Here is a 24,536-nt window from a genome sequence, read left to right on the forward strand (position 1 = left end):
AAGACACTCCCTATGGGAATCAAGAAAACGGGATAGGATTTTTGGATCCAGAGACAATGTCTAACCTCAGAATTTAAAAATGGTCACATTCTTTTTACTGGAGTATAACTGCCTTACAATGTTGTGTTAGTTTCTGCTGTACAATGAAGTGAATCAGCTACATGTACACCTAGATCCCCTCCCTCTTGGGCCTCCCCAAAACGGTCATTGTTGAGAAATGTGAAATTACTTGAGAAGAATGGTCCAATAAACCTGACCACTCCATACTGCTTAGGGCCTCCGTCTGTAAGGAAAAAAATGCAAGGAGCCGCTAACCACAGCAGCGCCAAATCACACCTCCCAAATATGCGTTCATCTACATAAATCCTTCCCTCTTCTATGTTACAACAATACTACAAATGATACTTTCTGTGTGTTCATTATACACACATTATACAAATGTATTGCTCTACAGGCTTACATTGTCGCTACAATTTAAGGGATTTTAAGGGGAGTTAGGCTTCTAATTCTCTTTTGCGGTTCAATAACATAACCTACATCCGTACCACATACACTGCAAACTATGTTCGCCCAAAATCTAACCTGGCACAGATAGTTAGGAAACTGTGTTGAGGTTCTTTTTAAGATTTTACTTGGTTTTCTTTAATATGTAATATATCCACAAGAAAGTAACCCTAAATGAAGACAAGGACCTTTGTTTTGTTCAGTGCTGTACCAACACCTAGTACAGCACCTGGCACGCCATAAACGCTTCAAACAAAAACCAGATAAAAATAATGGCCCCCCAATACATGTTGAATGAACAAACGAATATACAACGTCACCGGGGTTCCACCTGCCTGTCTCTCCAGACAGATGACACAGAAGCCTCTCCTCACCTTTGCGTGTCCCCTGGTGCTTAGAAGACGCGGAAAGACCAAGTGAAGAAAGTAGGCAGAGACGATCAGTATTTTCCCAGCTTGGTTTGAAGAGTACATAGCATTTGCCCTGAGCTCTGAAGAATCTTCCAGCCGCAACCCTGATGCCCCCTCCTCCCCATCAGAACTCTGTGGGGGGCTGCCCAAGGCGCGCAGGATAAAGAGCAGCTGTATGAGGCCCGGGGCCCCCGCTCACTCTAACACCCCTGCCCCCTGCTCCTCTGGCACCAGGTACCGCCTCCCCCTCCTGGCTGCCTTTCACACCCTAAGCTGTTTGTCCTGCCCCGTCCCAGAGCCTTCACAAAAGGCTGTCTCCTCTGCCTCTCCCACCCCTTTCTGCCCAGACAAATCATATGGATTTCAGCCCAGTATTCCCACAGCAAAGGAGCCTTCCCTGACTCAGTTCCCCTAGTGAAGGCTGTCATTACACAGGCCTCTCTTTTTTTTTATTACCCCTCAGTGGTAACTTTTACAGTTACTTGAGTCATTACCAAGTTAATCTTCATCTCTTCCATTAGACTGTAAGCCCCAAAAGGGCAGGAGCCACGCCTTGATTTTGTTCAAGCCTGTATCCTCTGAGGCCCAGAAGGCGGTCTGTGCCCGCAGACGTGTGCAGTAAATGCTCCTACCCTGAGAGGAACCCACATGGAAGGCACAGAGGACACAGAACAGAACACTGGACAGATGAGGAAGTGAGGAGGGGACAGTGAGGGTGGCAGGCAGACGACAGAGGGACAGGAGTGGGCAGCAGCAGATGTCCTGACAGCTAAGAGAACGGACAACGTCCTCAGTCTAAGACAGGAGAGATCTGGGCAGCAGCGTGGGGGACATTCAGCTGGGTCCTTTGACACGCAAGACCCGCCGCTTGCATGTCAAGCATTCCGGTGTGTTTACTGGCCCACCGCTGAATGGATTCGGGCCGCAACGGAGGCAAGGAGAGGGAGAAGCACTGACAAACAGAACACGGGAAGAAAGTAAGGGTGTTCTGTGCAAGTGCAGGCCAGCCACAATGCTGCACGTTCTGCCAGCTCTATGCCGAACTCACGGCATGCCTGGATGGAGATGCATACTAATGCAAAGACAGGCTTAGCACCCTGCTACAGATGGCAATGACACCCTTAACAGGACACATGGAGAGCATACACGACCTGAAAAGGAAGAAGCGAGAAAAATGCAGGATCGACACAAAGCCAATGAAGGTTCAGGAAGAAGGCTGGTCAAATTCCTTGCGGATTCGGAGTTGATAAAGCTTTTGGTTCACCAGCATGCCTCACAGACGATTAAAAAAGAGCACCCTGGGTAAAGCAAGCATCCTTCGTTGACCACAGGTATCACAATACTGAGAAATCTATGTTTCTGAGAGCCAGGTAGGCAGGAAGAGAGCAGAGAGGGGTTGGCAGTGTGACATGGCGTGGAGCAGGGCCGAGGCACACACTCACAAGTTCCCTCAGGGGCAGCTGAACAGGACATGATTCTACAGAGCTCAACTGGCTACCGTCAAACAACACACCACTCAATGTGTTCAGTTAATATTATATAAAACAAAGCAATCTGTCCTGAGGAGTTTTTAACCTAGAGATTCAATGGTGCAATTGGAGTGGGGATGACCATCTACCTCTGAAATAAAATGCAAAATTCAGAATACATATGTGTGTATATGTCTTCCTCTGGGAAGAGAATCCATAATTCTTTAAAAATTAGGTATTTAAAGGTGCTTTTGACCAACCTAGTTCCTCACAAGATTCAGTACCATTGTTGCAAGATAAAATCCACACGCTAAAATTAAATTAGAAATTGAAATTAAAATAAGAACTACCGAGAAATAACATTTCCCGTTTCTGAAGATTTTAACATTCCTCTACTGTTTAGGGCTGGAGTGGAGTCTGGATTTCTTTATTCAAACATAATCTTTGGTAAAACTTAAAATAATACATCAAAAAATTTATTAATTTTTAGAGAACGACACTAATTTTTATAATTTTTAACCTCCTCCTCCTCCAAACAAGTGTTTTAAAATTACTTCAAGGCAATGATTCTTAATACTTTTTGAACCCTTCTGCACGGTGGTTGGGGACATAAGCATATATGCTCATTTATGAAGGGGGTCTACTGAAGCCAGAGGCCACCCCCATGTCAACCCTTATTTTATAGCAAACATACCGCCTTCTCACTAGCATACTGGCATTTCAAAGGAAAACTCAGGATAGAAAGGGGGAATCTTTACATTTTCTTGGGTTTTACATATACATTAGATTATGTGGTACCTAGTATTTTTTTTAGAACTAAAAAAATAAAGCTATCTCAAAGTCACAGATATTTTTAAAGTAGCTGTAAAACTGAAGAACCAGAGATAACACAAACATTTTAAGAATATTCACATATATGCAAAGGAAACGTGTGGACTCATTCCAAGTCAGTACAATTTAAACCACAGTAAAGGGGAGCCTCTCAAATTAAATGTCTATGAGGAAATATTAAAAGGCTTTGAAAATAACAGATTGATTAGGGAAAAAACACCATTCCCCTGCATACAGTAAGGCTCACTGAAGGCAAAACCCCTCTTAAGATAGCAGTTTATAACAACAGGCTCCACGTTTTCTGAACTTGAGGCGTTCTTCATCAAAACGGAGTCATTCCCTCACTTAAAAATTCAGAACAATCCTCAGAGCAGATGCCCTGTGAGTGAGAGACGCTTGGGGCGCAGTGCTGTGCAGCCCAGGTCCCCAAGCTTCCTGGAGCATCGGGCTCTGCCCAGGAGCCCCCCTACCTTGCATGTCAAAGATCGGGTGCAGGGCTTCTTGGTGTCGAGATCGATGACCCCACAGTGGATGTCAGGATCAAACTCCCTTTCTGTCAAAAGCACACAGACATTACAATGTCAAACGCTGCTTCATTTATTTTGAAAATAAGAAAATAGGAGAAATCTGAGATTCTCCTATCTCAGACCAATTGTAACTTGAAGCAAATCTACCACATTATCAATAAATATAAAATACACAACGTACGAGCGCCACAAAAAAGCCATGACACCTCTAAGAGAGTGGGGACTTTCGCCACCAGATGACAGGAAAGAGACTGTTTAAGCCAGCATTACTCATTACTCCATTTAGGAAGACACCACTAGAAAGCTACTTTTACGTCACCTACCCACACGCGTGCACTTTAAAACCAAGAATGAAGAGCTCAAAGACACTACTTAAGGAACTTCATCCTTAAGCTGAAGTTGGCCAGTTTTAAAAAAAGGACTTACAGAAAACGGTTGATTTGCTCTCCCAGGAATGCCCAATTAATACAGAAAGGAATACTGAGAGAAAATGTGAAGTTACCTGATAATCTCTTATTTAAAAATTTCCTGTTATTGGAGTTATCTTCTGACTTCTTTTCCAGCGTAGGCGGTGCAGGAAGCCCTTTGCCATTCAGAATCTGTCCAGGCGAAGGCAAGGTTGGCTTTGGTATTGAGGGGCAGTTAAGGCCAGGCTTGACTGAGGAACTCACAGCAGCAGGACAGGCTGGCCCTACCGCAGATTTCAGTAGTGTGCCATCCATCTTCGGAGGAATCTTTTCCACTTTGACAGAGGGCGTCATGCTGTCGTAGGGGGAAGTGAGAACACCAGCACCTGAGTGCCCCAGCAGCCCAGGGTGACTGGTGAGCCAGAGGGACGAGGGCAGAGCCTGGGTCTACCTGTGCACTGCGCAGAGCTAGGCTCCCAAAGGTACATTACGAAAATTTGTTAGGGCTACGCAGAAAACTCAGTAAGACTTTTACTCCGTCTGTAAGCCCTTCTGGAGAGGCAGAAAGCTCCAGAGGAACCATCAAATTTACCTGGTCTATCGTCATTCCCGTTACCCAATGTAATTCCTGCAAGAAGCAAAATATGAAAAGGTCTAAAAGGACCAAAGACTACTGCAGGACCTTTAGAGGATATCATTTGAGAGCTGTCATTTTTAAGAAATGATCCATCAAAATAAAGTAAAATGAGTGAGCAGAGAAAAGAACAACTGAAATTAGAGAACATTTCCAAGAAATGTCACTAAGGACTTGGAAGAACTCAAATGTGCCTAACAATGTATCTCCAAGAAGAGGCTCTCTGCCTCTGTCAATGAGGAAGACCAATGTTTAATTAGGATACGATGTGTCAGTGAAGTGGTAATTCTCCAGTCCCTGAAAAAGGTTTCTCTATAGGAGCCTGGAATCTTAGTGCCTGACACTCAGCTGGTGAGCGCTGAATACCTGTATCGCTAACCAAGAACTGACTTTTTTCTGGAATCTTACTGATACTGTCATTTGGGTGGCAAATGTTGGTACGAAGCTAACAGTTAGCCTGGTCCTCGTCTAAAGCCCAGCTACAAATAAAGAAGATTTGGACTGATGAGGTTTTATACACTTTGCCCAGTGGCGTCAGTGCTCGAACAGCTGGTAAGTGGGCGAATGGCTTACACACTGTACTGGCATTTTCTTTGGCTCTCTGACAGCTCCAGGAATGAAAGCCAAGCTTCCTGTACTTGCACTTCTGACAGATGAGCAGAGGCTGCGGGCTTAACAACCAGGACAAATAGCACCAAACAGCTGTACCTGGAACAGCCCGAGAGCAGCAGAGACACTGCAAGATGCCACCGCCTCTCCCAGCTGGCAAGGTCCGTGCGCAAGAGCAGGTGCTGGCCGTTGCCCGAAGATTAACCAGGTTATCAGACCTTGGGACTGCGATGTGTGGCATACCCTCCGAAAGGGAGGCAGGCCAGGGAAAAGCCACCTGCCACCAAGGCCGAAGCATGCCGTGATGGGGCAAGATGTATTTCCACAGGAGTGCACGGCTGCTCCCTCATGTCACCCACAAAGAGCCTGCCAGCCTACAGGCCCACCAGGGAAGCTCGTCAAGGCCTTGCCTGGTGGTGTGAACTTCTTCCAGTCTCCCCTCATCAGGGCTTGGATGTGAACCCAAGACTGGGGGTGGGAGGAAGCACTGCTCCCCTATTTGCTGTGCAGGCCCCAGAAAATCCTAGAACAGCTTCTGGGGATCTCTTCACCTTTTTATTCCTACTGTCATCCTCAGCGGCGGCACCAGCATCCGTTCCTTTAAGGTCTCCTGTGGGCCGGACACTAGCCAGGTGCTTGAGTCTAATACATGAATCCTACCACCCCCACTAAGCCTGCACAGGGGCCGTTATCTCAGACTCTGAGATAAACAGGGCCTTGGCCAGGCCCCTCAGCTAGGAAATGATAGAGGCGGGGTTTGAACCCCAGGCCTGTTTGACCTGAGGGGCCCGTGGCTGAAGTTCTTCAATCTTATCACGCTTCCCCCTCTCCTTACCCAGAAAATGGAGATAACAGCAATACCTATTTCAAAGGGTTGTTGTGATAAGTAAATGAGAATACGCTTAGCTAAATTTCAATAGCTGGCACACAAGAAAGGATCAATAGATAAGTATTATTATTGCTATTATGACTCTATAAAGTCTCCCAAGGTATAATAGGGAAACAAAAAGAAACAACAACATATATTTGAATTTTCCCCAAAGTGGGCTCTCTTTCACATTATCCACGTACACTCTCAGATGCTACTTGTGTACACAGTTCCACTTCTGGCAGGTGAGCTTTAAGAACCCTCTGGGCCATACTCACATTCTACCATGGGGGACTCTATTTTGCTGAATGGGATGCATTGGCCTGTTCCCCCTGAGCTGCAGTTTCTCTTTGGGCGATTTCAACAACTTGGAACTTAACGAGGATGCACTTAGAACACCTCCACTGGAAGAACGGCTGCTTCCACTTCCACTGCCTCCTTTGCTTTTGGACAGAGAAGGGAAGAAGGAAAATACTGAAGTGGGAGGAACGGCCAAAGAAGGCTTGCTGGATGAGCTATGTCTTCTTTCTGAAAAGGAACACAAAAGGGGCGGGGGGTGGGGGGGGGAAAGACACTGTTTCAGGCAAGTCTCCAACGGAACCCTGCGGGAGTCCCTGGAAATCAACACATTTAGGTTCAAATACGTGTCACTAAGTGAAAATATATTAAACTCAGCAGCTTTCAGAAATGGCTTATCTAGACCCCACAGACTTATTCTGGATTCTAGGAACTGGTCCTTCTGCTTAGGAAACGTCTCGGCATGAAGAGGTTTATCATACATAGACAACCATTAGGAAACAGACATTCTAACCCTGAGAAGAGTGGGTTTTGCATTTTAGAAATGAACCTCACTGCAACTTGTAGTCAGAGAGGAGGAAAGTATTCATTCGTCTGCAGAGCTCTGCTAATTGACACTGCACGGAATTCTTTCTTCCTTTCTAGCATAGTACCTCTCCAATTTTCAAAACAGCAAAATGTTAAGAAACAAGTTGTACCTTCATTTTTTTTTTGTCACTACCCACCAGTATATGACACCAAATAAGAATGTTTCTAGGGTTATCTTATATCGTTCCCTAAGAATCTGTGCTGAAATTTTCCAGTGAATCACTTCACTCCCCACTCCCAACGCCCCCCCCCTTTTAAATAATCTCACTTGACTACAGATGGCACAGCTCTTGTTCACACCATAGGATGCCAAAGGCGCAAGACAAAAATACCACAAATAGCTAAGCCTGCTTTTTATACCAGGAAGTAATTCATGGTTAAGTAAGGACTACTCAGGCTTAACTGAAAGTAAGTCTATCCACTAGAGAATCAGGTTTTCTCAGAGTAAGGCAACCCACACTAAATAAATCGAGAGCTGTTGAAGAATGTTACCATCGGAAACAAGTAAATTACTTAGTAACTTTATCTACTTAAGTACCTCAAGCTGGTAGCTTCAGTAGTTGCCTTTAGTTGAATTTGTAATTTAAAATACGTTTGCTTTACTCATAAGTTTTAAAATGTATGTGATCCAACATTTATTTATCACAATACGGAAGCTATGTGAGTATTTTTTAAATTAAGCACATTAGAATCAATTTGACTACAACCATCATGTAAAGGATTTATTTCCAAAGGTCCTTTTAAATCAGTCCTGAGACTCTCTGTGAAGCTGTGCTGACTTATTCCCAGAAGGGCAAATAGCTCAATGATGCTGTATGAGGTACTAAAGAGCCTGCTCTACACCTGGGCAAAATCATTATGCTATCTACAGGCAGAATTCAAATTCTCCAACTAGACCACACAAAGGCTACAAGCAGGTTAGGAAGGCTAAACTGATAGTAATTTATAAGTGCCTGCTGCTTTTTTCCGCCCCAGATATGAAAGTAGTGTGTACGGGAGGGAAAGCTAAAATAACAAGTTTAGTAATTTTCCAAATTTGGCACCTGAGGTTTTCTTTAAAAAAAAAAAAATTAGTTTCCTTCTCTTCCGTGATCCCAAAACACTCTGAATATACTTTCAAGCATCAGCACTTGTCAGCCAGGACTGTAAAAATCTGTCTCCCGTTCTGCCGACTCCCTTGGATGGTGGAGCTTCCTGTCTCGGTCATCTGCCCCTGGCAGCGTGGCAGCACAGAGCAGGCCTTCAATTAACATTTGCCCGATTGGTACGGCTCTTCTTATGAAGACAGTGATTTTCAAATGGTCCTAGACCAGTGGTTCTCAACCTTGGCTACACATCGGCATAATCTAATGAGCTTAAAAAATACTGATGCCTCAGTCCCACCTTCAAAGATTCTGATTCTGATTTTTCTGTGGCCTGGGCATCCAGACTTTTACAAGCTCTTCTGTGTGATTCCACTGCGCAGTCAATGGTGAGAGCCTACCCTAGACGAGGCTAATGCCTCAAGAACCATTAACCACAGCTGAGTAAATTACCATCTCTATGGCACTGAGAACACTGCCAGGCACGTAGCACTACATACCAGGGTTTGTTAAATGAAGCTCACCGCTACTACTTGTCCCCAACTAGTGTCTTCCAAACTTCCCTCAACTGCAAACTATTTTCATCATTCTTACCAACGACACATAAAATACTATTTTTTACTCAACACGTTTATTCAAATTATCAACTCTACTGTTCCTTCCTCCTCCTTAATCTAATACTCACCAGTCTTTCACGGGGACAGCATTGGTATTTTGGACACAACAATCCTTGTACAGGATTTCAGGGTGGTTAGAATTCCTGTCCCCCAGCCCTTAATCACCAGTAAGTAGTGCCCCTCTATCAGGGGCAACCTGAAACTACCCCCAATCTGTTTTCAGATGGCCCAACTTTGTGAAGCAGGGTACCACTCTCAGTGTTTTCCCGAACTCTTATTGTTTTCCAAAACAATAGCATCTATAAAACAACAGGTTTCAAAAGTGTGTAATATATATCTCTGATATACATTAAAATTATTAAATATTTAAATTAAAATGTTCAGCCACAAAAATCACCCCCAGTGGCAGTGTACTAAAGGAATAATTACCATGTCTGTGGTACAAAGAGGGGGAAAAATTCCAACCAAAACTTTGACTTCTAGGAAATACAGTCTTCTTACTATTTGGGGGGGTATCAGAATTCTCAAGCAGGTGTCTCAGAGTAAAAGTGATATATTTTCTCTGATATCAAATGATGTAAAGAAAATTCTCAATCAAATTAAACATAGTTCACTGTAATGCTTCTTTTGAAAACGTAAACTTATTCCGAAGTCACTGATCTACTAAGGAACAATCTGAGCAAAAATAATTTTTGTATTTCCTTCTGCAAGATTTCATCTGCAAGAAGCACTAGGTAAATGCAGAAAACCACACCTGGCTAAACTGAGCCACGTGGGAATAAAAGCTCACACCCTCAGCCTGCCCAGCCACCCCCACCCCGCCCCCAAACATCCACCATCCACCTCAGTTCACCATGGACCTTAGGAGCCACACCATCCACACAGCTGGTGCTACACCTTTTCCTCGATATCAGATAATCTTCCTTCCACCACTTCACAATAGCTTACAAACTGAAACCCTTCCGACACCTACCTGCAAAAGCACATGTCAGGTTGTTTTCAAGGAAAACTGTCATGTTAGAATGAATATTTATGTATTTTTTAAACCATTTAATACACATAAAACTGTGCTACCATTCTTGTTAGGTTCCTATCTTTTTCTGGGTGTCACTGATGAAGTTTTGAGTGTTGTGCCCATTATCCCATTTTTCTAATGAGTCTCCTATGGTTTTTATTACGTCATTTTGCATAATGCAGTAATTTCTTAGGAATGTGTGCTGTCTTATGGCAGAACTGGCTGCAACTTCCAGTCTGCCCTTTCAATTTTTTCTTTTTTTTTTTAGCTGCACCGAGTGGCATGTGGGATCTTAGTTCCCTGACCAAGGATTGAACCAGAGCCCCCTGAAGTGCAACCGCGGAGTCCTAACCACTGGGCCACCAGGGAAGTCCCTGTCCTTTCAATTTTCTATCCCCATCATAGTCCACTTTCCCTGTTTTCTTCTGTTAATGCTTTTTTTTTTTTTCCTGAGTTGTCTATTAACTCTTTGATATGGGATTTTGCATTAGAAAATCAAGAGTGAAAGCTTTCTAACATTAAAGGTCAGCTGATATATCAATAACATTTCAGAAAAGTTGTACTTTCTACTACAACAATAAAAGCTATTTAAAAACTAAGAATGGCAATCCATCATGTGAACTTCTTTCATTCACTAGAACTTGAAACAGACTGCGTGCGTGCGTGCGTGTGTGTGTGTGTGTGTGTGTGTGTAACTGTGATTTTGGCTGAAAAGTGCCAGCTCAAATCCTTGTCATGCTGCTGAATTAAGTTGTTCCTTCACATCATGGTCTGGTAACTCATTCTCTGGAAAGGGTGGCATTTGGCTTTCCCTTCACGAGAAAGCAAAGAAGAAAACACAAATTAAATTATAGTGAGTTGGACTCTCCCCAACCTTTCACACTGGGCCCCTATTTTTCTTAAGATTTTAAACTGGGCTTCCAGTTTTAAAAAAGTGTTTGTTTCCAGATCAAAAGGGAAACGGGCAAGTTATGGGTAGGGTTAGGGACCTTATATTAAGTGGACAAACTGGTGGCCAGATGCTAAGCATAACTGAAGTGTGGTTTGGTGAGGAGTCCAAGTTGAGTTTTCAAAGCACTCCTCTCTCCAGGGTCTGGCACCAGCCCAGAGAAAGCACACTCTGTCCCTGAATGAGCAGGGCACTGTGAATGGCTCCAGCAAGCAGGAGAGACAGGCAGACCAACAGACCGACAAACACAGATACAGTGAAAAGACAGAGCAGAGACAGAAGGACAGACACGGGTGAGTGTGTGGTGTATGTGTGGCAGTGCTGGGGTTGGGGGCGGCGGGGGGGACCACAGAGACAGATCTGGAAACAGAGACAAGGAGAAAGAGACAGAGCAAGAGATGGATGCATCGGGCTTTCTTCCCTTGTGGCTTGAGCACGTGATACCACTGCAGGCAAGGGTAGGATTCCGAGGTGGCCAGGGGAGAGGACAGCTTTCGGTCTTCCAAAATAGAAAGCAACCAAGAACACTGGGCTTATAATTGTGGATTCACGCTGAGGCTTAAAAATATATATATGTAAGTGTTGACACCTAGGTACAAACCAAAAAGGAGTTCAAAGCAAATAATTAGATCTTTTAAAGGCATATACATTGCTTTGAAATAAAAAACTAAAGATAACTTATAATGTGTAAGTGTCAAAGTTAGGACACAAACCTAAAATGCAGTCAAAAGCACACTGTCACTTCAAATCATTCATGCCTGAAAAAAATCTAGAAAAAATATTTGTCAAACGTTTTTTAAGTGGTTATCCCTGGGACTGTAGGTCTATTTTTGAAAAACTTCTGCACAATGTTTTATTTTTCTACAACAAATATGGTTTACTTGTTTATTAAATACATACTTTTAAAAGAGAGAGATCATTTGGTGTTCTGGCCTCAATTTCACACATGCCAAAATAATGGAAGGCCTATTATCACTCAGGAGCATAGAATCAATTTGTCCCACGCTCAATGATCATCACACAAGAGCAGGCAGAATGGCTAACAGCTCGGAAAAGCCCACAAAACTGTTTTTACTCCAAGCCCTTTTTTGGTATCTTATTAAGCCTTTTGCTAATCTTTTATGATCCCAGCAACTGATTAATGGAAAGTCTCACCTGCAACAACAGCAGTCACTACTGTTAGTGGGCAGAAACCACCCATCAGGCACCATGCTACGAAACTTATAGGGATTGCCTCATTTAGTCCTAACCATCCTCCTACAGAGCAGATATTGCCATGATCCCCACTTTCCAGATGAGAAGGCCAAGGATTTAAAGGACTCAGGTCAATCGCCCAACATCACCCAGCTAGCGAAGAGGCAGGATCAGGATGCAACCCCAGGCAGGCTGACTCCAGTGCCCAGGCGGGACCACATGACAGTCCACCTGAAGCGGTGTCATTAGCAGGCCACAATGCACGGTCCAAAGGCAGGCAGAGGGGTGATGGTGAGGGTTGCGGCATACGTCATCTTTCCAAGTGCTCCGCTAATGCAGGCTATTAGCACAAAGGGCGGCACAGTTGGAACATACAAGTGTAAGACAGAGTTTTGGTAAATTTGGGGTGGGGATCCAGAATCGGTTTAAGGGAAACCCAGGCTGTTGTGGATTTAATCTTCCTATTTTGGAAGCTGCTATCCTAAAGATTAGCTATGGGTGTCAGCCAGTGTTGCATTTGTTTTTTTTTCCCGCAGGGAAACATTAAAGATGGTTTGAAGAGTGAATTTCGGTACAAAGTGCCAGTCAGAGCTGTCTTTCTGGCTTGGCTAAAAAGAATCACTTAGAAAGTTCCCAGATGGATATGTTCTACAAAGAACCCATGAGGAGGAGCAGTTATACCTGTTCTATACCTATAACAGAAATACCTGTTCTATAGGATTAGGCTGGCCAGCCCCCACAGACCGACACCATTATGCATGCTTGCAGTCACGCCCTGGTCCTGGTTGCCTTCCCAGCAGAGGCTGTTGGGCACAGTCTTGATTAACTAACCAGCTTGAATAGAATCCAAAGTAAAACCAAAAAACCTTTTTTTTTTTTTTTTAAAAAAAAAGATCACGTGAAGGGGCAAGAACGCTGGAGTCAGACACATGTGGGTTCAAACCCTTGTTCTGTCACTAAGTAGCTGGGTGACGCTGGGAAAAGACCTGACTCTATCTACTTTGGCAGACTCTTCATCTGTCAATCCTACCCTGCAGGGCTGTTGGGATTAAGTAACAGAGTTGTAAAGCCTGCAGCCCAGGGCTGACTGTGGACCAGGTACTGGGAACTCCAGAGGGAGTAGGACAGAGGCCCCCTGTTAGTCCAGGTAATGCCAGTTACAGACTCAAGTGAGAAAGGCCAAGCAGACAGAAATCAGTGAAGAACAAACCAAAACCACTTACTCTACCTTCCCCAGTGTGGTAGAGACTTAGTTTATAGATTTACTTTACATGTCAGTCCAGGAAGATACTAAGCTCTTCTCAGTCAAGAGCTCGGAAGAACAACGTTTAGAATTCATTAAAAATGAATAAGGGGGGGGGGGGGGCTTCCCTGGTGGCGCGGTGGTTGAGAGTCCGCCTGCCGATGCAGGGCACACGGGTTCGTGCCCCGGGCCGGGAGGATGCCACATGCCGCAGAGCGGCTGGGCCCGTGGGCCGTGGCCGCTGAGCCTGCACGTCCGGAGCCTGTGCTCCGCAACGGGAGAGGCCACAACGGTGAGAGGCCCGCGTACCGCAAAAAAAAAAAAAAAAAAAAAGTGTGCCAAGGTTGTTTGTTTGTTTGTTTTTGCGGTACGCGGGCCTCTCACCGCTGTGGCCTCTCCCGTTGCAGAGCACAGGCTCCGGACGCTCAGGCTCAGCGGCCACGGCCCACGGGCCCAGCCGCTCTGCGGCATGTGGCATCCTCCCGGCCCGGGGCACGAACCCGTGTCCCCTGCATCGGCAGGCGGACTCTCAACCACCGCGCCACCAGGGAAGCCCCTTGACACACTTTTAAAGTCACACCGTGGACTACGTGTGGACATAAAGCATTTAATAGTGTCTCCTCACTACTCTCACTGTCAACTTCTCCCAGTAAACGTTCTTATTCTTTTCTAAAAGCACTTTCACGTGTCTCACCAGCAAACACAATCCAACTCCACTCCTTGTCATTACATATTCTTTTTTGATCCTATATCTGCTTTTTCTTTGATCCAATTTCTGGAGGGTCCCCAAGGACTCGACCGGACTACTCCAGAGCAAGCAAAGCGCAGTCTGATGCTAAAAAGGAAGCAAATCTGTGGGACTGTCCCTGGAACATTCAAATCTCAAGTTGTGGAATCCAGAGCTGACCTCTGACACACAGTGCCTCAAAGGACAGTTCACCAAAAGCCAAAACCAGAGCCGCGAGGCAGCCTCAGAACATGCTTAGGTGGGTTACAAATGGCACTGGAAAACAGTGAGGAAGAAAAAAAAGTCTTTACACAAAGCACTCGGCATCATTTCCACTAGAGAGATTTAACTGAAAAGGATGATTTCAACACTGGCTGCCCTAACAAATTAGTCTCCAACTGCGACTTCTGCCAAATGCATTTCTCCTCCCCCTAATGCAGAATGTTTTTAAATTAAAACACGAGGGGAAAGTGCAGAAGAGAGAGTCATTTACAGCACTTGGGCCACTTGAAACAACTTTTCGCCAAGGTCTATAATCAAATTATCAAGCTCTTGAAGTCAGTGCTTTATGACGGAAATAAAAGCCCCACTAAAGTATTCCAGGTCCCTTGGCATTTCCACGTCTCTGGGCAGGGCGGCACTGCAGCATTCCCATTCACACTAGCTGATGAAAGAGAACAGATCACAAAGGGCAGATTACAAGGGAGAATGACTCCAACTTCCGGTGGGGGAAGGGACAGGCGTGAATGGATTGTAAATAATGTTGCTAAGAAAGGACCACAAATATGGCAACCTCAGATAATCCTCTTGCCAGGAATTCTTCCCATGGGGACTGTTCTTTCTGAACTTCGCTTTCAAGTATGTGAGAAATATGAAAACCTGACTGAATATCTGGAGGTAGCCCTCCCCTGCTGTCTCAACTTGTAGGTCTGTGCAAACATTAGAAAAAAATGGCTTTTAAAAATTCCAAATACTTTATTAAAGGAGATGGAATGATAGAGAAAAAGAGGGGATACTGGATGGTATAACAACTGATCACCTCCGTTGGGAGAATATCATTTCTTCATAATCGTTGTCATAAGGCATCTTGTTTAAGGAACATTGAATGGTCTGAATCACAGTTCATTTCCTTAAGGGGGCCCTTCCTATCCTGTTCAAGGTGCAGACTTTGAACTGAGAGTCATCATCATGATTTCAGACAGACACACACAGATGTTTTTAGCAAATACAACTTTGGGGAAAAGGCTGTTACCGCCTTGAGCAAAACACAGCCACCAAACTACGCCACCCCTGTGATGTCGCCGTCACCATTTCTGTCTACAGGATATCATGCAATGAACGACATGCTGGCTGACACTTCCACTCTGCTAACAGTCACAAGCAGCTCTCTCCGCTGTCCTCAGGACACACACTGTTACCCGAATGATACTGGCAGAGTACAGCAAGCACTCACCCTGCCTGAAACAAACAGGATCTCAGGTCTGAGCGATGCACAGCATCTCCCCCGAATTCGCTCCCATTGACTCGAGATGTTGGCACGCCTCAGGTATCAACATGTGAGAAGAAACCAAAAGCCAAAACCAAAACTCCATCAGTCTCCATTTACTTTTGCTTTAATCCTTTATCTGCTGGGGGAAAAAGCATCCCAACACGTTTAGCAATCTATCATTTTAAGTTTAGCCTTCCAATTTGTGAACACCTTGCACAGGTCAAGCATCGACACCCTCAGTCCTTACGCAAGCACCTCTCTGGTCACGTTTTGGGTCTGGTTCCCAGTTTTTCTCTAATGAAAGATACAAGGCTATCATCAAAATGCAAAAAGTATGAAGAAAAACAAGCTATGCCTTTACCACTCCAATCCAGTTTTAACACACACACAAAGGGTAGGGGAGAGGGAGAAAATTAAAAGAAACCTGGCAGAACTCAAATTAGAGGAGTTCTCTGTTTTTGTTCTGTGCGTTTGTTTTTTAAAACGAAAACTTCTGTGCAGGAATCCCCTCAGGGAGCACTGTCCTCTGAGGCCAAGAGGAACAGCAAGTCCAAGGTGCAACGGAATGACAGCACCATCTGCTTCAGAGTGCTGCGCTAGTCTGTAAGCCACATCCTTATTGCTGTTTCCCAATAGTTTTGTGGCCTTTATATTTCTCTTTACTGGGGGGGGAAAGGTGGGGAAGGGGTGAAAAGACCGTGAACCTGGGAATAACAAAAACCCCAAACTCACAACACAGCCCTTAAAGTCTCCTCATTAAGCGCTCTGTTAATAAGGAATGGGTGATTCATGACGTAACAATGCCAACGAGGAGTCTGCAGCACGTGTTTATTTTTTCTGAAGACAGAAAACAGCGTCTGCCCCACCTACAGGATGGGGCTGTCAACTAATCAACACCAAAAGCGATATGCAAAAATGAAACCAGAAACAGCAACACTAAAACTGCCTGACGAGAAATAAGAGTTCTTAGAAAAATCAATTTTAGGGCATTAAACAGCAATTTGAATAAAGGTCTGAAAATCTGTTTGTATTTAAAGTTCTGCAAACCAGTAGCTAAATTTCAGCCTCAATGAGAACCATCCGGTCAAGCACATTACTGCAGGAGGCATGAAAGGTGAATCCAGTGAAAACTAAAGATCTCAACTGTCACCTCACTTCCTGCTTGCAGACGAGGCATGAGAGAGTTAAGGTAACTTTGAGAACAGCCGCCCAACCCACCCAGGAAGAATCTGCTTGGCTGTACTGGCTACCTTAATAACACAACCGAAAAAAAAATAGTCTTTTCTGGCAGTCAGTCAGTAATTAAATTTTTATACACTCAATTTAAGTTACTGAATGACTTCCCAGGGTTACTGTTTGTATTCTGAAGTTGTTCTTCCTCTTGACACAGTGTTCTGCTTAAAACTCTGCTGTGGATTTGAAGTATCCGACAAAACAGCTTTCAAACACGTTCTACAGGAAACACAGTGAACTGCCTGTCATGAAACCTCACTCACCACAAGTGAGATAAAAAACAAACAGTTAAAGCGTGTTACAACGTTCGTCCATTTTTAGAGAGCGATGTAACCACTGCGCTCCCTGTTTTGAGATATGGGCACCGTTTGGTGCAAACCTCAGCATTTTGTTGGAGTTAACAGCAAACTCAACTCCTGCCTGCGTTTGACCTTTGGCCAGATCACGCAAATGACATTTCAGCATGGCTCCTGTGGACGGCCGGCAGCAGCTAATCCCTCTAGCTGCGATTACCCCCCTGCTCCACGGGTCTGCAGAGCGCACTCTCTCCACCACTTCAGCCACGAAGCGCTCCGGGCCTGCTGGCGGGGCAGGACGGCCACCAGAGGAAGGGGGCCTGCGCCAGCTCGCCGCACTCGGCTCTGCGTGGGTCTCTGTCCTGTTCCCAAAGACCTAGCCCACCTTCCGCAAGCTCGTCCAGAACTGGGCCCCGGGCCAAGTCCAGCCTCGGAAAACTGCCTCGGAAAACTTACCGGGTGGAGCTTTCAGCCCCCGTGCGGAGGAAGGGCTGTTCTGAAGAGGCTTCTTGTTACCTTCCATTCACATAATTTGGTTGTGCTTCATTGCACACTTGCTACTGCAGGCTTGCATCATGATTTGAGTCTGCCCACCAACTCCAAATATGCTCCATGTTTGGTCTTATGTAACATTTGCTACTACTGTAAAAAGCACTTGAATTACAAAGGTCCTGGCAGATCAACAGAAAACAAGGGGTGGAGTCTAATTTCATCTAATATGGTCATACAAGGCGTCCTGGCTGGTGTAAGTGAATCCTTCTCTTTGAAAGGCAGCTGGCCAAAACTGAGGGAGATGGAATTTATAAATTTAACCTGCTAGAATTAGAATGTAAATTACTCACACCTGATTTTCCTGAGTGAGTAAAATGACAACTATTACCAGGTATATTGGAAAATGTACTTGATTCGTTATATATCTACACTTTAAGCCTGGACAAACCTACAAGTTTTAATGTTATACATTTTTACAAATATCAGCAGTCTTTCTCCACATTCTATTTCCCCACTATCTATACTTTAAAACAACACAAGTCTGTTATACCTAAGCACACTTTTCCTTAAATCTGGTAAGAAAAACCTTAACCCATTTTCTGTGCATGTTTGTAAAACAGTCTAATTTCAGAAAAAAATATACACCTTATTGTCCAGAGTTCAACCACTGGATGACTGACTAAAGCTGGGGAACTTTTAGACTTTTAATCCCAAAACTTCTCTAAGCGGCTCTTTGTAAACCAGGCCTTCCTGGTTTAGCTGTTTGTCTGTCTTCAGCCCTATTACACTCCCTGCGTCACTTACTCCCCAATCTTGTCAATCGCCAAATCTTACTATCAAATAGACGTGGAAAAAAGCAGCCAACTGATCTGAATTTTATGATAATAAAGGCTGCACACATAAACAGACTCAGATGCCTGACAGTTCAGAATGAACACTTTTAAATGTCAAAAGGAGGGGGTAAATTCCTCTACAAAATACCATCACCCAACACAGACTATTTGGCACAAAGTCATGAATTACATGTGTGGAAAAGATTTGGCCTGGAAGGGGTGGTAAAGAGTTGTGAGGCATAGGAAATGGCTTCTATTAGACCAGACACAAATTCTACATTTACTGTAAAACAAAAGAGTAGTAGCCACACTGCTTTATTTTCACAGCAAGCATTCAGACCCTAACCACAGCAGCAATATTAAGATCTAGAGGGCTTTCTGAAACCCTCCCCCGATCCCCCACCAGATTTCCGGTTCAAACAATGCAAAACTATGGTGGTTCTTAAAAGACAGAAGAACACAAGGAAAGAGCCATCAGCGGGACTAGAAGCACAGGATGAGCAAATCTTTCCAAAGTTAATTAGCAAAAAGAAGACATTTAGGTTAACTCACTGACGGGTTTCTTAAGCTAGCAGGAGAAAAACAAATTCTATTGCCCTACTACCTGACTGCAGAAAGGTTTTTAGCATCATTCCCTGCACCCACCTGCCCTTGCCCTCGCCAAGGGGGAGCTGAGGAGTCTCCCTGACACTATCAATGGCAGAACTGAACTGGGATAAGAGGACCTGACTCAGACTAAGCCTCAGCTCCACATCACTGCACCCCTCAGCCTGGACACCAGACTCCTTGCCAGTCTCCCACCACAAACGCTTGCCTTTCTAATGTTCCCTTTTGTAGATGGTGATGGCGCTAGTGGGGAAAACAATCCTTACGAGAACCAGCCAACCCAAGACAATTTTGGAAACGACGTCTTTCTGTAACCTGGAGGAACTTCAGGATGAGCTTCAGCAAATCTTCGTAAATGCTACAAACATACGTCTACACTTAATTTCATATATAAACAAGAAAGAAATAATCCGAATTTATTTTTAAGATCTACATCAAAGAAGGGATGAATGATAGTGCAAACCAGGAAAATTAAAATTTGTACAATAAGAATAAAAACAAATACACAACAACTGGGCATATAAAGCTCAGACTGAACTTTTAAACACATACCGCTCTTAATACCCTGAGTAAAATACTTAACCAAATACCACCCTGTTCTGCTTGGAAAGCATTATTACTATTTTCTTCAAACCACTTCTCAATATCCTATCCAAATAAAGTTTATATTGATATTAAATCTCCCAATGATGGCTCATATTTCAGTGCCTAGGTCTGGGGACATGGTCACATTTCTGTTTTCTTATGAAAAAATAAACAGACTACAGACTAAAAAAAGACTACGGACTAAAATACCATTTTAATAGAATAACATCCATGCCTTACAGACCAAAAATTATAGGTATTGGCTGTGGTGTGGATGGTGTGCACTCATCAATTTTACTCTGGTTGCACAAAGGGAGTCCTGAACTGACACAAATTCTTCCGTGAATTAGCCCGCTCCCAGCAAACAAGCAAACCGGCAGCAGCTAGGAGGGGCCACGAGGGCTTGGGTTTGGCCGGGCCTCAGCACTTTTAGTTGTGTAGCCTTGGGCAAGAGACTTCTGTCTCTCAGGGTCTGTGCCCTCCCCTGAGAAGCAGTAATACTGCCTCCTCTAACAGGGCCTCGGTGAGGAGTAAAGGAGGTGACACATGTAATGCAGTGCCCAGCACATCTTAAATGCTCGATAAGTGTCAGCTATTACGATTAGAAAGAAGGAGAAACTGGATGGTGGACATCATTCAAAATAAAGGAAGACCAAAAGAAAGACAGCGGTTTCCGTTACAGAAACTAGTGAGGTCCCCAACACATCTTGGGATTTCCTAAATCCACTCCTGAGAAGCCAGCAGAGGTGTCATTTGGTGTTCTGCAGGACAACAAATGAGCTGTTGGCAGTTGGGAAATCCTGTGTTCCTGTCACCAGTGGCAGCCAGTTCTCCAGCTTACAGCAGCACAAGCCTCCACTCACTCCACTTCTCTGTCTCAGCAGGCCGGGCCAAGTTATAATTGGCCTTAATTGGCACTTACAGGAGCTTTAACATTCCTCACCTGCTGCCAAGGAGCACTTGAAAGGGGGAGAAAGTATTTTCAAACTTGGAAATACCAAGCAATTCATTCAGCTGTGGGCCGGGAAGCCTGCTATCCAGAATCAGATTAGCTTCACCCAGAAATGCTGCTATGTTATTATCCAGTGCTCATTAGGTGCTCACACAGGATTAGGAGAGGTGGGAGATGAAGTTTAAAAGGGGATAATTCACCTTGGGGGCTAACAGCACGCAGCAGCCTCCCTCTGGCTGGCATCGTCTGATCTGTTTGGTGGACACTTCTTCAGGGCTCAGCCACACTTCGTGTGTGTGTCCCTTTTCAGCTGTTCAGATTGTTCAAAGGCAGGCAAATAAAGTATAACCTCACAGCCTCATTTACATAGGCTTTGTGTGAACCACAGTCTGACCTCAGCCCAGTCATTATTTGATACACAAAGTGAACACTGCTAAAAGGTGACCAATCACACCAAATTCAAGGAGGATAATGAGATCAGAAATAAAACTGGCAATAGTTTTTCACTGGCTCCGCAACTGATCTCAACAGAAATTATTGTCTTCTAGAAGACTACACATTTTGCAGAGAGGAATCTCAGCCTAACAGAACTAGATTTCTTCCCTAAGATAAATTCCATACAGAATGAACAGAAATCTCCCACAAGTGCCAGGAAAACTGCCTATAATTGTTTAAATGAGTATTTTAAAAATCATCACTCGTTTTGAAAGATCTCTTTGCCTCGTATCATTACTCAAACTATCACTCAAACTCAGAAGACACATGCTACACTGGTAGTAAACAAAAGTTTGCACTTGTTTGCAAAACTGACTTCAAAGTCAAATTACAATTAATCACACTTGTGCATATGCGTGTTAAACACTGTAAGAGGCTTTAGAAAACTAAGGAATGCAAGTTTAGAAAAATAAATAAAACACCTACTCCTGATGGTGATACTGTCATATGTGGCTAGTAGAGAGCCTTTTTGGAAAACAACCTAGTAGCAGCTATTAACAATGCAAATAAATACCCTTTTTGATCCCAGAATCCTTTCCTGAGACTCTATCCCACAGAAACAAAACCACCAGCAGTTAAGGACTTATGTAGCAGGGTGGCTACTGCTGCTCTGTTCATAGAGGCAAAAAGCAGGAGACAAAGTGAATGTCCACAGACAGAGGGTCTGGCTGAGGAAGCTACCGCACAGCCGCACCTTAAAAAGGGGATTAGTATTGTCTTGGGATGTGAGTGGATCTCCATGTTGTACTGCTGAGTGGAAAAGAAGCAGAAGTATGCATAACAGGATCCCTTTTTTTTTTTGGGTAAAACTATGACCAGTAGCCCCTGCTAATAAAACATGGGAGATTACATGTGTCTGTAAAGAGTCATGAGCACAAGAAAAAATACAGAATGATGTATACTAAGTTACATACTAAGAATGTACCTAGTTACACAGATGGATTAGAGTGGAGGACCGTTACAGTTGGAGAAGGTGGGGAGTGAGCGCCAAAGAAACAAGAAAGATGGGTGACTAATAAGAAAATAAATAAATAAATAAACATTAAAAAAAAAACAAGAAAGAAGTAGGCTGAACTGAAAATAGCATGTTTGAGATTACTACATTTGTGTATCTATGTAAGTATATATGGTGGATGTACGCATCTCATATATTCCCATATCAATCAAAAAATCCACTAAGAAACTCACTTGAGTTTTTGTTACAAAAAATGCACTGTGAAGAAAGTGGAAGAAAATTTTAAACAGTATGAAATTCTGGTATTACATCAAAGCACTTTATCCTGACTGTGGAACCCATTTCATTTGTTTGGCTACACAGACTGAGAGTCTACTAACACAACTGAGCACGGTAAGAGTAACACAGAAAAAGGCCTATTAGCCACTCTTGCGAAACAACACCTTAATTTTCTAAAGCTCACTACAAATCTTCTATAGTAGGAGTTTCAGCAATCTTTTTAAAATATCAAGCATAAGAAGTAATGAAACAAATTCCATACTGGAGTTTTTCACCCTAGGAGACTACAAGTCAAGAACTATATCATGTGTGATTAGGGGCTGATGGCTTGTATTTTAAATTGAGGTAATTACCTTCCTCCATTTCTCTTTTTATTAACTTTCAAACACACAAGAGGAAAACGTATACAATTGCTTTGACGTTCAAATTGAGAACTGTTGTCTTAAAAACAGAACAGAGAAGTAAACCTAAAGACTGGAATTTCTATACACACAATAAGGAATGAGGAAGGAAACAGATATATTTAGCCATTGCCCCCTCCCCCAAACCAGTTTTAGGGGTTTGAACTAGCATGTGCGTGGGAGGAACTACCCCAGCCAGGTAGTAAGTAGGTGCTACTGCATATCCAAGCGATAAAAACTCCCTCTTCTGGTCAGATATAAGACCACAGCTTAACGGGGTTGACATAGCAGGTGTATGTGTACCTTAACTAGTCAACCCACAAACTAGCCTTGTGAAATGACTGTCAGGAAAAACATCTTTCAGCAAATATAACTAAAATATGGATTTATATCCTGAAATGTCCCTTTTAAAATCTGAAGCACATCCATCCTAATAATTTCTGTATGTAGCAGACAAGAGCAGCACAGGTGAACGTTAACAATTTTTATTGATTGATTGATGCTGTTGGAAACTCACATTTTCACTGCCTCATTCTGGTGACACAAATCAGACCTGTTGAAGTAGTTCATTCAATCACAGTAGCACTAACCTGGAGGGCAGCTCTGACCAGCCTCCAGGTGGAAAATCAATACACTGACATACTGACAGACATTCCCAAAGAAGAATGGGTTTAGGGCTTCCCTGGTGGCGCAGTGGTTGGGGGTCCGCCTGCCAATGCAGGGGACACGCGTTCGTGCCCCGGTCCGGGAGGATCCCACGTGCCACGGAGCGGCTGTGCCCGTGCGCCACGGCCACTGAGCCTGCGCGTCCAGAGCCTGTGCTCCGCAACGGGAGAGGCCACAACAGTGAGAGGCCCGCGTACCGCAAAAAAAAAAAAGAATGGGTTTTAAGCGCTGCACGTGATAACGTAGCACTAACAATTTATATGTCCACCAATAGGGGACAGGTTAAATTAAGTACATTAAGAAAGTGGAATAATAGGCAATCTTTAAAAAGAAGGAAGTAATGTGCATTAACATGGAAAAACAAGCCAGATCACTAAGTTTAAAAAAGTGAACTTATAATAAGTCTAATTTTCCATGTGTATGAGAAAACAAGAAATACACAGCTAAATATTCCTTTGTCCAGGGTCTAGAAACATCCCAAGAGTTTATGTCAACCTGTACCCCTGAAAAGTAAGATGGAGATTTACTTATTCTGACTGCATATTTATCCTCTTGCTGATGGTTACTGTTTTTCTTTCACAATGTGCATTACTATGTTAATAATGAAAAAAATCAAATACATGTGTTTTTCCTTTTTAATCAATAAGTTTCTATTACCCAAATGAGAGCGTCCCTTTGTTTCCTGGCTTACGTGACTAAATTACTGTTCCACTAAAAAAAAAAAAAAAACAAAAAAGACAAAAACAACAAAAACCCAAAAGAATAAATGCCCCAAAGTTTGGCATCACTGCAATAACTATTTTCTATCCCCACAATCTCTAGAAAATGTCTAAAGACTGAATGAATACATCAAAGGCTTTTCATTCAGGTCAGTACACCTCATTAAAACAAAACAAACAAACAAAAGTCCATATACAAATTGAAAGAACAACCCCATGATCTACAAGCTAAGTAAATCCATCCAGCTGCTGAGGCCAAAGCCCCAAGAGCCATTTCTCATCCCTTCTTCTCCCGTATCACTCAATCCCAGTCCATCAGCCACCCCTGCTGGCCTTCTACTTCTGTGATGATTCCCAGTCTATCCGCATCTCTCTGCCTCTGCTGCTACCACCTTCAACTTAAGCTTTCTCTCCAAATCCCACCCTCACCTGGACTAGCGCAATACAGCCCACTAACCGTCTCCCTGCTTCCGCTCTTGCCCGCTACGTTTTCCTCAGAGCAACCATGAATCACATCAAGACACTTCCTTGCTCAAAATCCTTCAGTGACTCTGCATGGCCTGC

The 24,536-nt window shown here is 43.8% G+C and overlaps 1 protein-coding gene across 1 annotated transcript in view; it reads right to left on the reverse strand.

The window, feature by feature from the left end:
- The window catches only part of ATXN7 (ataxin 7), a 100,792-nt gene that overhangs the window by 15,155 nt on the left and 61,101 nt on the right, over window positions 1-24,536 (reverse strand). The window contains 3 exon segments of the mRNA XM_032649600.1: window positions 3,685-3,767; window positions 4,244-4,503; window positions 6,538-6,787. Coding sequence (XP_032505491.1) covers window positions 3,685-3,767; window positions 4,244-4,503; window positions 6,538-6,787 — 593 coding nt within the window.

The sequence above is a fragment of the Phocoena sinus genome, chromosome 11 (genome assembly GCF_008692025.1).
Source record: "Phocoena sinus isolate mPhoSin1 chromosome 11, mPhoSin1.pri, whole genome shotgun sequence".
Classification (NCBI taxonomy): Eukaryota; Metazoa; Chordata; class Mammalia; order Artiodactyla; family Phocoenidae; genus Phocoena; species Phocoena sinus.